Raw genomic sequence first — 16,345 nt, 5'->3', positions numbered from 1 at the left:
CATCTTTCCTGGACTCAGCATACTAATGTCATAGTGAAGAAAGCATGTCAGCGCCTCTAATTCCTCAAGAATTTGCAAAGGTCAATATGACATCAGAAATCGTGGCAAACTTCTACAGATGTGTAGTGGAAAGTGCTGATCATCTGGAACATGGCCACATATGGGGGCATCTCTGAGCAGAAAACCTTGTGAAAAGTCTTGATTGCAGCCCAGTATATCACAGCAAAAATCCTCCCAACCATTGAGAAAATCTACATAGAACACTGCCGTTGGAGAACAGCAGCAATCACCAAGGATCCACATCACCAAGGACATGCTCTGTACTCACTGCTGCCATCAGGAAAGACTTGTACAAGTTCAGGAACAGTTGCTACCCCTCCACCTTCAGACTCCTAAAAAGACATTTAGGGACTCTTACTTAGCACATTATTTATTACTAATGTTTTTCTGTATTTGTACAGTTCTTCCTTTGTATACAGTTCACACTTTTGTGTATGTATCTTTTTCTTGAGTAGTGTTTTGCACTACCAATAAATAGAAATTCTGCCAGGCGTTCAGAAAAAAGAATCTCAGGGTTATATGCGATGTCATATATGTACTCTGATAATAAATTTCAATTTTGAATATAGAGAAAGGCTAAATGAAAGGATACTGCAGATAGGTTATGAAGATCATTCTGTATGGATGGAAAATCAGAAAACAGGTATTGAAGCTGAAAGATGTCCCTTATGCCCAAATCACTGAGTTAATATACACTTTCAGCAACCAGTTATGAAGGCAATTTTTGTGTGTTGGAGGAGGATTTGAATAAAATATCTAATTATATAGGCCAGTATAACCACACCTAGCACAGTGTGCACAGCTCTGATCAGCCTACCCAAGGAAGGATTTAATTGGAACAAAGAGAGTGCAGCATATGTTCAGCTAATTGATTCCTGGAGTGGCAAATCTGTTCATTGAAGACAGATTAAGCAGACTGGGTCTGTAAAAGACTAAGAAGTGATTGTATTGCCACATATAAACTTACATTGTGCGACAAGGTGATGATGCTTCTTCTGGCTGGGGTGTCTAAAATCAGAGTTAGTCACCCATTCGGGGACAAAGTTATCTGAAGAGAGCTTTGGAATTCTCTCTCCAGGAGGGCTATGGAGGTTTAGTCACCAAGAATATTCAGAATCAGGATTATTGTCATGAACGTGTCATTAAATTTGTTGTTTTGCGGCAGCAGTATTGTGCATTAAAGGTGCATAAATTATTATAAATTACATTTACTTGTATACAATATTTTAAAATATATAATTAGTGCAAAAAAGTGAGGTCGTGTCTGTGGTTCGTTGTCCATTCAGATATCTAATGGTTAAGGGAAGGACCTTTAGGAGTACATTGCAACTTTGGGTGCACATCTTCAGACTCCTGTACTTCCTTCATGATGAGAGCAGTGAGGAAAAAAGGGTATGGCCAGAGTGGTGAGGGTCCTTAATGATAGAGGCTGCTTTCTTGAGACACTGCCTCTTAAAGATGTTCTTAATAGAGTGAAGACTAATGCCGCTGGCTGAGTTTACAACCCTCTAAGACCTTTTTCTGTCCTGTGCATTGGGACCTCCATACAACCAATCAGAAAATTCAGTATATTCAGATGATATGGAAAGAAAATCAAAGGATAATGAACAAGTTCACGAAAAATGGCAGCAAAGTAAAATATATAATTGAATAGTCCAGGACCTGAGGTAAACTGAAATCTACAGGAGCCCACGGACAGGGTAGGTCTGGAGATGAGGCTGATGTATTGTGTGATGGGTAAGATATAGGAATGTGCGAACTTCAAGCAGACAACACAAGATGGGTCCCTGGTGTTGCGAGGCCACAGTGCCACTAAGAATTAGAAGCAGATGTCCTTAACAGTGAGGGAGTTGGTGATGTTTGAAGGCAAACCTTAGTGCTGAAACTTTTTGAGCCAATCTGTGCTCAGAGAAAGGAAGTGAAACCATTACCTGCTGGCTGTTGTGGGATTGTACTGTGCACAACCAAGCTGTCATCCGGGATGACCATTTCAAACTTACCAAAATAGAGGACATGCAGGGTCAGTGTCAGAAACTCTCTTGGAGGGGGGAGGGGGTCAGCAGCGCTGTCACACTTCCTCATTGCACATGCACCAGTCAGCACTTCCGATGCTGCCATCACACTTCCCCTTCAATGTGCATGCATGCAAGAAGAAACATGGCTGCGCATGCTGCATTTAACAGTTAAGTGCCTTTTCTGCCATTTAACTTGACCTCCATTTTGGGGTGTAGGGTCTACACCCCCAAAAAGAGGACAAATTAACATCCAGCTCGAGATGGCACCAGATGGAGGATAGAAGCCTCAAAGGCCAGACTTATCAGCCTAAAACCAGATGTCTGGCCACCTTACTGCTATCCCAAGTGAATTCTGTGACTGGTGTAGATCTGAAAGAAGTACTGAAAATGCTGGTTATACTCCAAGCAAAAAAAAAACACACAGGTTTAAGCTCATGCAAGTTGTTCCTCCTTAGGAACTGATCAATGATGCTTTAGAATGTAGAAGCTGATTTTTTTTTTACTATTTGGCCTGTTGGGATTTTTTTTTTGCAATGTATTTTGCTTTTTTACCTTCCTCATTAATCATCTCCCTTCACTTCTGAAACAGTTCAATCTCATGGGCCTCACCTTATTAAGGGTCTGGAATGAGGATGGAGTGGGGTGGGGGGAGTCTCCCGGGGCCTCTCAAGGCCATGTCCTCCCACCCCCCCCCCCTCAAATTTTACAACTAAAGGCATGCCCTGGACTGCTGTTGGGAGCTGCCTTTGTGTCAAGCAGTAAAATGGGTCAGGCACCTTGCCAAACCCTTCTGGAACCTGCCACTAGAACCAATTACATTCAGCAGTTGCCTTCTAAATATGGTCAAGAGCTTACCCTTTCCCCTCCCCCTCACTCTAAGCCCAGACTACACCACAGGAAGAACAGAGACAATGTGCCAGTAACTGCCCTGCACCCACTCTTCCACCCAAGGACATGGTTCAGCTCCAGTGAATCAGCCCATTCAACCCTCCAACACACAGAATGAAACCTCATTTCAGGTCAGACAAGGGGCCTTTCAAAACATTCAGGGCAGACTTGTGGCATTTCATTGTCCTTGATTTTAGTTCTGTGGTTAAAGAGAAACATTCTTGATCTCTGCACTAGCAGCAAGTTGGGTTGTTGCTATGGAGCAGTATGAACAAGTGTTGTTCAAAATGGAGATGCAGTAATTCTGTCAAATTCTCCATAAAGGATCATGATGTACTTGCTAGCTTTTATATTTCGGCAGTTCATCACAAGTTGACAAGTCCAGAATGAGAGACAGGAGTAGACTAGATATTAAACTAAACTCTCTGCAACAGCTAAGAAACCCAGCTTAAAAAATCATCTCTCAAAACAAACAACAGCAAAGGCAAAGAAATACAGCAATGATCTAGGAGGTATGCAAGAACAAGAGGGAGATAGATACAGTGAATGGTCAATTTGTTTCCCACAGGGCAAAGGAATCCAAAACTGGAGAAATTCAAGGTGATAGGAAAAAGATTTATAGGGGATTTGAGGGGCACCTTTTAAACACATGGGGTGGTGGGTATATGCAATGAACTGTCAGAGGAAGTGTTCAAGGCAGATACTATTGTAATGTCTGAAGGACATTTAAGTAGCTACATGGATAGAAAAGGTCTAGAGGAATATGGGCCATGCAGGCAAACAGGACTAGCTCAGATAGGCAACTTGGTGTGCATGGACAAAATGGGCTAATGGGTTAATTTCTGTTATATAATTGGCACATCATTGTTATTTGGGGGTTACATTATCCAGCAAGGTAAGATTTCACACAGATTTAGACCAAGGTACAATGCAGGCGTAACCTTGCTGGGAGTTTAGCCTACCCTCCCCCCGCACCCCATAAATTGTCCAAAGGCTTTAATCAATTCTGAGTCAAAAGTGAGATTTCTCATCCAAAGGGAAAACAATTGCTAAACAGACTCTTGTAATAAAGCAAGTGATAAATTCTTAATTCTGGCATGTCAAGGAACAGCCCAACCAATTGACGTTTGATGATCTCATCGTTACAGCACATTACATCTTCAAGATGTCTAACAATTGTGTTCACAGGAAGATTTCAGCAATAACAGATTGGGTACTTGAGGATTCCCAAGGCACAGGAGTGGGGTGGGGGGGGTGGGGGAACAGGGTTAGGTTTGAAAGAACTGGAGAGTGTGTGGCTCAAAATATGATAGAGCACCATCCCCCTGTACCTGCATGACTCAGTTGGGTAGAAATCTCATTCCTTTCATTTCACGACTTGTGAATTTTTGCACTGAAGTTTATAAAACACATTAATATAGGGACCATACTAGCTCCTTCAGGTCTCATGGGATCTTAATATAAACTGATCCGCATTTTATTTCCAAGCCATGATCAAATAAAATCCTTTTGCTTCATGAGTGCACGATGACAAATTGGAGGTTCCTTTATCAAAGCAGTCTATTTCTCTTCATGTACGCTGCCTGACCCACTGAGCTCATTCAAGATTTTGGCATCTACAGATTGTGTGTTTACCTGTTGTTGCTGGTTAATTTCAAATCACTTCATGCTTCTGGAGGGGGATCTGTTTCACTGTCACTGCCTGAATGGGTCACTTGATTTTAATATTATTTCTCCTTATTCTGGACTTTCCCACCAGAGAAAATGATTTCACCTTCAAACTCTGCAGAGAAAATTCAAATTTGGGTCATAAAACAGAAAGTTGATATTTAGAGCAAGTTTTATCTCAATGAACGTTTCATTAACATTTCAGTGGGAGGTCACTATGACTGAAAGCCTCTTCTTCAGACTCTCCTACCCAGTTGGAAACTACAGAAGGCAGGAGTAAGAGACACACACACTCACTAGCCCAGGGTTTTAACATGGATGGAACAGTTTAGGAAATGGTAGTTTCAGACACAAAAGTGCAAGCACAAGAATGCAGGAAGGTAATCAACCAAAATAGTTGACAACTGTGTCAATAGGCACCCACTTTCCTAGGATTGTGATCCAAAAAGCACATTAGTATTCATAAGCAAAATACTTAAATATTGGTTTCCTTTTGAGATTGGGCTACTCTGGCTTACATTGAATTTCATGACGTCATGACAATAAATTCTGATTCTGAGTTACAACTGAAGCAGCACAGTGATAAAATTGCTGCCTTACAGCTCATGTAATGCAGATGCAATGTTGACCTTGGATGCTGTCTGGAGTTTGGATGTTCCCTGTGACTAATTGCTGGAGGAACTCAGCCGGTCTTTTCAGCATCCATAAAAAGCATATATTGACAATGTTTTGGGCCTGAGCCCTTCTTCAAGGAATAAGCAGAATGACCAAGAAGCAGGAAATCTCAGAAAGTCTCAGGCTGGGGGAGGAATCCAGACCAACAAAAGGTGTTAATTGGATAATGGGGAGGTAAGAATTTATCATGTTTATGTGAAAGGTGACAGGGAAGAGACAGAGCTGGAGGAGAGTGATGGAGAAAGAACTGGGCAGAGGGGTTAAATGAAAGCCAAATATTAATACCACCCAGTTGGAGGATGCCCAGTCAGACGAAGTGTTGTTCCTCTAATTTGTGAGTGTTCTCAGTCTGGCAGTGCATGAGACCATGGACAGACATGTCAGCAAGGGAATGGGATGGGGAATTGAAACTGGTGGACACTGGGAGATCCATGCAATTGTGGTGGCAGAGCCAAGATGCTCAACATAGTGATCTCCCAATCTGCATCCAGTTTCTCTGTTGTAAAGACTACAACAGAAGCCCCAGATGCAGTAGATGACCCCTGCAGATTCACAAGTGTAATATTGCTTCACTTGGAAGAACTGTTTTGGGCCCCAAATGGTGGTGTGGGCACAAGTGAAGCATCTCCTGTGGTCCCCAAGGGAACAATTGGTGGGGAGGGAGGAGTGGAAAGGGGTCATGGAGGGAGTGGGCTCTGTGGAAGGCGGAGAGGGGAATATGTGTCTAGTGGTGAGATCACATAATAGATGGCAGAAATAGTGGAGGATGTGTTGGGGTGGAGGTGGCCAGGGCAGATGTGCAGGTAATGGAGGATATGTGGGTGAGGGCCAAGTTGATGGTGGTAGAGGGAAAGCCACTTTGTTTGAAGGAGGACATCTCTGAGTACATTTGTGATGGAGACAGAGGAATTGAGAGAATGGAATGGAATCCTGTCAGGAGTGGGGGGTGGGGGGTAGAAAAGAGGTGTAGTTGAGGTACCTGTGGGAGTTTGTGGGTTCATAGAAGATGTCTGTTGAGAGTTTGTTTCCCCGAGATGGAGACAGAGATGGAGGAAAGAGAATCTTGCGAGACCCCAGTGGTTCTCAACTTTTTTTTGCTCTAGACCCAACTTTAATTTTTCAAAACAACCTATGCCCCACCATTAGCAGAAAAAAGTTATAAAAACAAAATAAGTTTTAATTAAATCATTTACTGCAAGTGTATTTCAATGCAATTAAGGTTGGGAAAACACTAGAACACATATTTCATATTCAGTTACTACCTCAATATGTCAACCATCTCAAACACACATTCAACAATTGTCATCACTTCAATGGGAACCTTGCCCCTGATGCTGGCTGTAAATTGTTTTGATTTAAGGGTCCAGATAACTCTTCTTGGTATTGCACTATAGAACTTCAGATAAATCCACCAGCAATGGCTGAGTTAACCAAGAAGGAAAATCCATTGCCTTTAAATCACAAAATCTATCATTGAAGTCAGTAACCAACATTTTCAAATGGTCAACAATGACATTTGTAGCAGCATTAGTTACCTCACACTTATTCAACCAATAGAATTGACTGAAATTTCTTGCAGAAATATTCCTTTAGCATGATTCTAGAAGTATCATGAATCCAAATATCTTTGTTTTTGCATCAACGAGCAACATATTTGCTACCTGGAGTTGCTTGTTCAATGTACTTAGTTTCTCAAAAATATCCGTCAAGTAACTCTTTGTGATCTGTTGTTAGAAAGACTTTAATTTCAGGTTTGTCCTTCAAAAACTTGCTGAGCTGAGGAGATCAAACAGTTCCATAAACTATTCGAGGCAGTTTCCCTTTGAAAACCACCTTACTTCAGCATGAAACAATAATTTCACGTTCTGTATTTTTATTGGCACAAAACTACTTAAACAGACAATTACATTTGGTATTAGCTTTGATGACATTAATACACGATCAGAATGCAATATATCACGTGGAACAAGGGAAACTTTTTTGGCAACTAAGTTTTCTTGGTGGATAACACAATGCACAACCAACATCTTTGGATTTTCATCCTTAATTAATTTTAAACATCCTGGGGTGTTTTTTTTTAACCCATCATAGCAGGTGCACCATCTGCAGCACAAGATACAATATTTCCTTTTGGTATTTCATTTTCATCCAAATAATTTTTGAGCTTGCTGTAGATATCAACTGTAGTAGTGGTTGTTTTTAATGATTCACAAAAAAATCTCTTCTTGAAACTCTTCCCGATTAATGTATCTCACGTTTGCCAATAGCAGAGCCTCACTGTCCCGTATGGTAGATTCATCCAATTGTATTGGGAACTTTCATGATTTCAACTTCTCAATATGTTGTTTTTCAACATTTTGACCTATCCTGTTGCAGACAGAACTATTACTCAATGGCATTGCTCATCCTTTTGCAGAATTGTTTTGAGAAACAATATTGTGGGCTTAATCATGATTCTTCCCATGTTTTGCTCTCAACCAGAGAAATTTCATAGCTAGCTTCAAGGGTATGATTCAGGGCTGTAGTTTATGCAGCCAATAATGAAGTGATTTTTATCTATTTTCAAACTTCTCTTTCAGTGATTTAAAATATTCCAATTTTGAATTGACATGGTTAGGATGTTTTACCCTCAAATGAGCTTCAAGACGGTCTGCTTTCATTAATTCATCAAAGTCTGATGGCATAATAAGCAAAAAGGTGCATGTTCATTGTGTATAGCAGGTATAAGTCCAATCTTCAAGAACTCCACTGAATATTGAGGAACCTTTTTCTTGCTAGGTCTGCTCATTTTGAATATACAACAGTGCGAGCTCCCTGAAACACAAATTTATACAACAGCGCAAACTCCCTGAAACAGATCAATCAATATAGAATTGAAAAATGTAATAAAAATAATGATCGAATCAAAGGAAGAATACTGACAAAAAAACACTAGCGTGGTTTCTGACATTTTTTTCTTGCAGAGAATGCATCTAAACTGCATAGCCTCGTGCTCTACTTTCTGGGGTCCTTATTTTTTTCTGATTTTGGCACCCCACTGATGCTGGCCCCTGGGGTGGAACCCCCCCCCCCCCCTTGCCATTCCATCAATACGCAAGTACACAAAGATACATACAGATACAGGTTTCAATCACTACTGAACTGAAAAAAGTAAAGGGGAATGGACGGAGACATGATTGTTGAGATAATTTGGAATCCTTGTCGCCAATGAAATAATTTGGAATGGATGACAATAAGACCAGTCAGAAAAATATAATTATAATATTAGCCAAGGATAACAAGTTAAAATAAGAGAAACAACAAGGAAACATGGGAAGAGCAAAAACGCACATTATAAAAATTAAAAGAATAAAATGATTTTATTTGGAAGTCACATTTTTCACATCAACATGAGTTTTTTTTTCAAACCAACATTTTAATTATTTCCCAAAGTATTCCTTCGCCTCACTAAAATACTCTTAAGTTCCACAACCCACCTTGAAAATCTATGTGGTAGACTCTTCAAAGGTGTGCAGATTGGTTGGATAATTAGCCACTGCAAATTGTCCCTTGTGTGTTAGAAAGTGGTGGAATATGGGAGTGGTTCAGATTTCATATTTATTGTTAGAGTACATACATGACATCACATATAACCCTGAGATTCCTTTTTCCCGCATGGCAGAATTATCACAAATTGGTAGTGCAAAAAATAAGCTACACAAAGTAAACATGTAAAAAAAGAACTAAAACAGATAACAAATGTAAACAAACTGCAATTGAGAGAACAAATGAAAATAAAGTGCACGAGTTCTTAAACGAGTCCTATTGAGTTTGATGTTGAGGAGTCTGATGGTGGAATAGCAGCGGTTCCTGAACCTGGTGGTGTGTCTTGTGGCACCTATACCTCTTTCCTGATGGCAGCAGTGAGAACAGAGCATGTGCTGGATGGTGTGAGTCTTTGATTATTGCTTCTACCCTCTGACAGGGAGAGATTTCCCTGTGATGTCCTGGGCCGTGTCCACCTTTTGGAGGGCTTTACACTCAGGGATATTGGTGTTCTCATACCAGACCGTGATACAGCTGGTCAGCACTTTCCACCGTACCTCTGTAGAAATGTGCCAGGGTTTCTGGTGTTATACCAAACCTCCCCAATCTCCTGAGGAAGTAGAGGCGCTGATGTGCTTTCTTCACAATGCCATTGGTGGATTTGGTCAAGGAAAGATCTTCCATGATAGCGGCTGACTGATCCCCAACCCTTATACAACCCACTACAGCAAATTTGTAGATGCTGTTATTGTCGTACTGAGCTACACAATCAAAGGTGTAAAGTGAGTAGAGCAGGGGCTGATGGGAATGTGGGAGAACAAAATATGATTAATGTGAATGGGTAGTTGATGTCAACTTTGTGAACAGAAGGACCCGTTTTTATGGTGTCAACTTGGCAAGGTAGCAAACCCTTTTATTAGGACTAATCAAAGGGCTCATTCCCTTCTTACAGCTTTATTGTCAGACTTTTGTTTTTGCTGCTGTTTAAGCTGGTTATTTCCCCCCCCCCCCCCCCCCCCCTCACTGGAGGTGTTGTTGTTGGCCTTGCATTTTGCAGACATGGGATTTGTGGAGCGGTTGGAGGGCAGGGCAGAGGACCAGAGATAGATGCTGAAGGGGCATTTCTATTTGAAGAACAATGCTCCACATGGCTTCATTTCAGTGGATTGCCTGTGGCTGTCAAGATCACTGATACCTTTAACTCTTGTACAGCAGAGAACAGAACCAATAGCAATTTTGATAAGGTCAAGGGGGGAATAACTGGGTATTATCAACAGGTTAAAGATAGAAAGCAGCCAACTTGGGCACAAAGGGAAAACAGTAGAGGGATGAGAAATCATTGTAGTGATTCTTTGATTATCATTTAGGGAAAGATGGAATGAAGGCAAGATAGAGATCAACAGGGATTCAGATATAGGGGATCAAGGGATATAGAGTTATTCGCATGAAAGTTGAGTAGAAATATAGAAAGAGCATGAGGCAAAATAAGAGATTAAGAAAAAGGTGCATGCTTTGGACTAGGACAAGGGAAGTGGGAACTCAGGCAAGGATGACCAGAAGAGGCAGCTGACAAGTGTGCCCAAATCTGCAAAAGACTGTTTGGGTGGAGGTGAGAGAGGGAAGGGAAGGTGTTTCAGAGAGGTTTATACCATAGAAGGAAGCCAAATGTTAACTTCACAGTCCAAGATGGTCATACAAAGCCAGAGTTTTGGGAGAGGATAGCTGGAGATGATGATGTAGGTGATAAGGACAGCTAAACCACCCACTGAGTTAAACATTCAAGTCTCCTGGAATGTTGAGAGCAAAAAATGAATCATGAAAGATCAAAGGTCAGAGGAAAAACTACTGAATTCAAGGGTAAAAAGCTGAATAAAGTTTAAGCAAACCTTCCAGAAATGTGATCTCATATTCCAATTTGACACTTCAGTGCAATGCAGGACTGTTGCGTTCTCAGTAACATTAGCTTTGTGGAGCCATTAAACACAGATCTCATTTACCTCCCGAGGACAAATTCATCTTAAGGCATTATTTCATAAAGGACCACAAAGTTATGTGTCCCAGCCAATTCTTCATCACTAAAGCAGTTTAAATAGTTCTTCTTTTCAGTGTTGTTTACAGATTTTTCCTGTGTCTAAACTACTGTACTTAAAATCAGCAGTCCTAGGTCAATTATAGTTCTAATTGCTTCAAAGAACTTTGGGATTATTCGAGGTCAAGATATGTTGCAAAGAAAAAGCCGGGGCTAACAAAAACAGAAAAGAGACTTGATCATTTCTTAGTCTTTATTCATTTCCTTTTCAGTAATAAAATATTTCAGCTAAATTCTGTACAAGGCCTAATCTTTTTACAGTTTTTTTTGTGCTTTGTGTTACACGCTCTTAAATTACAGGAAAATGCAAAATAAATGACGTTCCTCTGGTCCAGGTGAATGCAGGAAAGCAGACCTGGTTCTCGCTCATTTCGGGTTCACAAACAAACTTTCAACTTTTTTCTTTACATATTTTATTTCATGGGCAAAATCCACAGTGACATGTACATTGCCATTAACAATCCACTTCAGGGCCAAGCAGTCACCTGATACATTTCAATTAAATTTAGTAAGAAAAAAATGGGACGTTAGCAAGACTTTTTAAAAAAACAATTACATCACTTGCCCTGCAATTGCTGCAAGCAATTAGTATTCTTTGTATTGCAGCACCACTCAGTGGCAGAACTTTGTTCTGCAATCATTGAGTCAAAAACCAGGAGTTGCAGCAAGGGGCAAAAATCAATCCCAGCTACCTGCACCCTACTCAATTAAGTTTACCCTTATTCCTGCAAGTCTACTGACAATCATGATGGATTAATGAGACTATTCTGAACTGGTTCCACAACTGCTGCTGTTTAAAGCAGCATCTTGCTCAATTCAAGCTTAACATTTGTGCTCTCAGTTATTATGGTCTTGATACTATTTCTGGGTAATTGTTTCCCCTCGAGAGTTTTACTTTAGCAAGATAGATGACAACAGCGAGGAAAAGGAACTTGTCCCCCCAGGAACTCGAGAGTTAGCATCAGCACCACTTAGTTTACAATAAAGAATAAACAATGAGTAAGCTCCCTCTGCATCAGATATTAATTACTACAGCAATGTAGCCTGGGTTAATTAAAGAACAAACACACCTCTGTCACGGGAGGAATGAACATGCCGACACCAAATCTCCTCCTGCAACTTCTCAATAAACACCTCTGGATTGGGACTGCATGGTATGGATAGATAAAAACATGCCCTCTCTTGCCTGTGGACTCAAAACCTGGTGCTTGAAGACCAGACTTGTTAGTCCAAGATACCCTCATTTTTATTAATTGGTTTGTTGCATTTGAATATTACCCTGGATGTTTGATGTTTAAGCACTCACATTTGGACACCTGCAAATGGTATAACATTTTATTCTAATCATCCAAATAACCACTGAGCAAGATTACTGAACCTTGCTGCATCACAGAGAAATAAAAAGGAAACTTGGGAGAAAAAAAATCTCCACAGGACTCAAATGTCGCTCCTGTGGTTGGCTGAACAACATTTCAATAAAAAGCTCAGTGTTGCCCACTAAGATACCATTCCTCCAGCGATGCATGATTTCTTTCAACATACAGAAGGGGCAGATGGTAAGCGTTTATCCAGTTACTTGTATGCATTAATGCACAGAGCCCAACATTCCACAGCAAGTTTGATGAGGCAGCAATATTCGACTCCACTCCAAACTATTTACATATAATGCTACTGCTTCAGCAATCGCAAAACCATTAGATCATAATTATTCTGCTTGAATACTGGGAGCAAGATTTCATCTTGGGTCTATTTCCAAGGGATTGGTGAGTATGAGTGGACCAAAAAGATCCAAAACTTATCATGGAGATGCCAGAGGCTTGGTTATCACCTGAGCTGCCATAAAACATGTCTACTGTCCAGCTGGAAGGTAGCCAGGCAACAACACCTACACAAAATGAGGTGTGCATAAAACAGAATCACTGTACCACAGCAGATCTCAAGTGCAAGCATGTTCAATCAAATAGAAATAAAATCCACCATCTTCACCAGATCTGTGGCAATAAGTCAAATTCAACTTGGTAAAAGTAATTGCGCAGTTGAGGGAGAACAGTGGGGTGCAAACTGGCGTGGGTCCCAATCCCCTGGGATACTGATTAACCATGTCTGTTGGTGTGCTACAAGGCACCTTTCACCTCAGGGATGAGAGTTTGTTGCCTTTTGCATAAACTGACCTGAAGTTGAAATGCAGATCAGGTTTGGGGCCAGAATTGGCTGGCATGTCAGAGAAGAAAAAAGGGCATGACAAAACAGGAAATATCAGATGATGCTGGAGTGCAGTGGGAGAAGTTTCACACTGGAATCATTAATGATGTTTCTTCCATATTTAGATGCAAGCAGAAGACTAGTGGGAAAAGGAACAATTCAAGCAAATGTCATCACCAGCAGAATAGCTCAAGATTAATGCAGATATATGATACATGGTATCCCTAATATTGATGCAGGGTGACCATGTCGTTCCTCCAGCATTTCTGCATGTTTTTACTACAATCTCAGTGTCTGCAGACTTTCATGTTTCACTCCAACCTTGTTATTGTGCTGGACTAGTGCCTGAAGCTGTGCACCAATCTGCTGGGGGAGCAGGGTGTCCATTAGTGCCAGACTGGCAACTGGTACCAGAGCAGCAGTGTCCCTGGCAACTCGTGATGTGCATTTAGTTATTTCACAAGTCTATTTCTCCTTACTTTGTATGGTTTTTTAAAAAACTTAGTGGAGTTAACATTGAACAAAGAATGTATAAAAGTGTCTGTGTACACGTTTGCATGTATGTACCTCGGAGTACCTTGACTGCAGAGCATCACCATGCACCTGTGCAGTTTGTCCAGGCCTATTTTATAAAAAAAAATGAGAATGTCCATCCAGCACTTTGTTTACAGCTGCCATAAGAACTGCATTCAGAATTCAGTAGTAGCTATTCCAAATCCTGACAATATGTCATTGTCCCACAACCACACAGTCCATAAACCTTTTCAGCTTTTATTCAGATGCGATGAGGTGTCTTAGACATTCTGTTTACAATTGGCTTGCTTCCTTCCCTCTCTCCCAGTTCTGCTGGATAGGTGTTTGGTTTGGTGCTGGATCGATAACAGGAAGCTGAAAAACTGCTTCAAATTAAAACAGAAGTAACAAAAGTTGACACTTTTCAGAATGTATCTTGATTGTCAATGCAGGTCAGATGTGGATGAGAAGCAAGACTCAAGGGAAATACTGGGCCAAAGCTGCCATTCGCATTAGTCACAAGGAATTTCAATTAAAACTGATCATTTATTGGCACATCTGTTCATCTTGTGTGTCTCAGGAACCGGACTCATTTACCGATACTTACTACATCCAAGAGAACATGGCAACTTAACCACAAACTATGTTCTGTAACACTGATTGAGAGGGCCCTTAATATTAAAACACAGTCAGTATTGTTAAAACACAAGCAAGAGAAGGATGGAGCAAGGACATTGAGCTCTGTTTGAAAGCTTTACTCTGTGCCATTACAAACAGAAAATTACAACCCATCTCATTATGATCACCCTCAATATATGGCTCTCTTTTCTTTTTTTAATATATATATAATATATATATATATATTTACACACACGCACACACAAATATAAACAAATGTCTCCTAGAAAAACCATTTAAAAAAAAGGTTGTTTTAAATTCACTGTGTCGTTATCCCTCAATGGGTAGACTGCCCACAACCTCACTACCTGAGGCAAAATTACTTCATAGCTCCACAGCCTGCGGGAGCTGAATATTTTCTGCAATTTCACACACCTTGATGCGAAAGTTCCCACTTTTTTGATAATTTGTCCTGTTTTAATTCATTTTTCACCCTGCTCTTCGTGTGCGCGCATGTTTCAGGACTGAAATCACAGAACCTGAAGTAAAACTGTCATTACACTTGCTTTGCTCCTCTCTCCCCACTGAGGGGTGTGCCTTACACCTGGAACTTGAATCCCGCCAGGATCACTCATTCATTCAGGGACAGGATGACGTCATCTTCCAGGTCGGAGTTGTCCGTGGTATTTGCTGGATTAAGGAAACAGAATTATGAACCACTGCTACAGGGGCAGTTTAATGATGCAAAACTAAGCAGCATGTGAAATTGTTCGCTAGTTTACACTGGACCATTTTATCCTCATCCCCTGATTTTGAACTATCCTAGGGATGACAGGGCTAACATATTAGGAGCAGGTGTTGGCTCTGGGCCTGCACTTGCTGGAGCTTAGAAGGATAAGTTGGTGGGGGTGTCTCATCAAAACATTCTGAACAGTGAAAGAGTTAAGTAGAATGGATGTGGAGAAGAGTTTTCCAGTAGCGGGAGAGTTGAGGACTAGAGAGCACAGCTTCAGAATAAAAGGACATTGTTTTAGATGAGATGAGAAGCTTGAGGGTGGTGAAACTGTGGAATTCATTGCCCAAACAGCTGCGGAGGCCAAGTCAATAGGTATACAGTATTTAAAGCAGAAGTGGATATGTTCGTGGTTAGGAAGGATGCAAAAGGTTATCGGGAGAAGACAGGAGAATGTGGTTGAAAGGAAGAATACATCAACCATGATTTGAATAGTGGAGCAGACTCAATGGCCTGAATGGCTTAATTCTGCTCCCAAGTCTAATGCTTTTATGAAGCCACAGCACACTGCCCCAACCATGCAGGTTAGGTAATGAGAACACACCTGATGGTGGAGATCCTGCTGCAGCCAACCATAGGATGACGTGGAGGTGTTCACCACCTCATCCTCTCTAGGAGTCAGATTGCAAATGATCAGCTTGACAGCATCTGTACGTGATCCTAGATGATTCTAGACACTGGTGGTTTAGGAGCACTTTTTGTCTAAGTGCCAGTCAGAGAAATTAAGCCAGGACTACCTGCCATCCTGGATGGATGCAGGAGATCCTATGCCAAAGTTTCAGACCTTTTTCTCTGTGGAGCAGAGGAAGCTGTGCAGGACCTTATTGAGGTTTATATTTATAAACTCATGAGATGAGAGGAACAGATAAATTAAATGCCCATCATCTTATTCCCAAGGTAGGGGAGTATAAAGCTTTAAAGCATAGATTGAAGGTGAGAGGGGAAAGATATAAAAGGGATCTGATGTGCACTATTTTTTCCCCACACACAGGGTGCTGGGTATATGGAATGAGCTGCCAGAGGAAGTGATGGAGGAGAGAACAATTATCATAATAAGAAGACATTTAGACCAGTATACAGATCGGGAAGGTTTTGAGGGACACAAGCTAAATGGAGGGAAATTACTTCACAGCTTAGTTGGCAAGGGCCTGCTTCCACGTTGTAGAACTCTATGACTTTATTTCCTCCATCAGTAGGATCATTTGGTCTTCTCAAGATCTCAGAGGGAAAAAAAATACTTCCACTCCATTTTCCTCCATGACATTAGCCCACCCCAATGTTCTGTGGCCATGAAGAGCT

General features: G+C 41.0%; 1 protein-coding gene across 6 annotated transcripts in view; it reads right to left on the bottom strand.

Annotated features, from left to right (window-relative positions):
* Positions 1-4,450: 4,450 nt before the first annotated feature.
* Positions 4,451-16,345, bottom strand: part of LOC138763133 (DDB1- and CUL4-associated factor 1-like) — a 144,634-nt gene continuing 132,739 nt past the window's right edge. For 5 of the 6 annotated variants that reach the window (XM_069936795.1, XM_069936799.1, XM_069936797.1 and 2 more), the window contains one exon: positions 11,100-14,943. In XM_069936795.1, coding sequence (XP_069792896.1) covers positions 14,885-14,943 — 59 coding nt within the window. In that variant the 3' untranslated portion in view covers positions 11,100-14,884. Of the gene's footprint in view, positions 4,747-11,099; positions 14,944-16,345 lie in introns of those variants that run through there. The other variant, XM_069936798.1, reaches the window with a different exon arrangement.

Source organism: Narcine bancroftii, chromosome 5 (assembly GCF_036971445.1).
Source record: "Narcine bancroftii isolate sNarBan1 chromosome 5, sNarBan1.hap1, whole genome shotgun sequence".
In the NCBI taxonomy this organism is placed as follows: Eukaryota; Metazoa; Chordata; class Chondrichthyes; order Torpediniformes; family Narcinidae; genus Narcine; species Narcine bancroftii.
The sequence above is the reverse complement of the archived record's forward strand: the minus strand, read 5'-3'. Positions and strand labels throughout refer to the sequence as shown.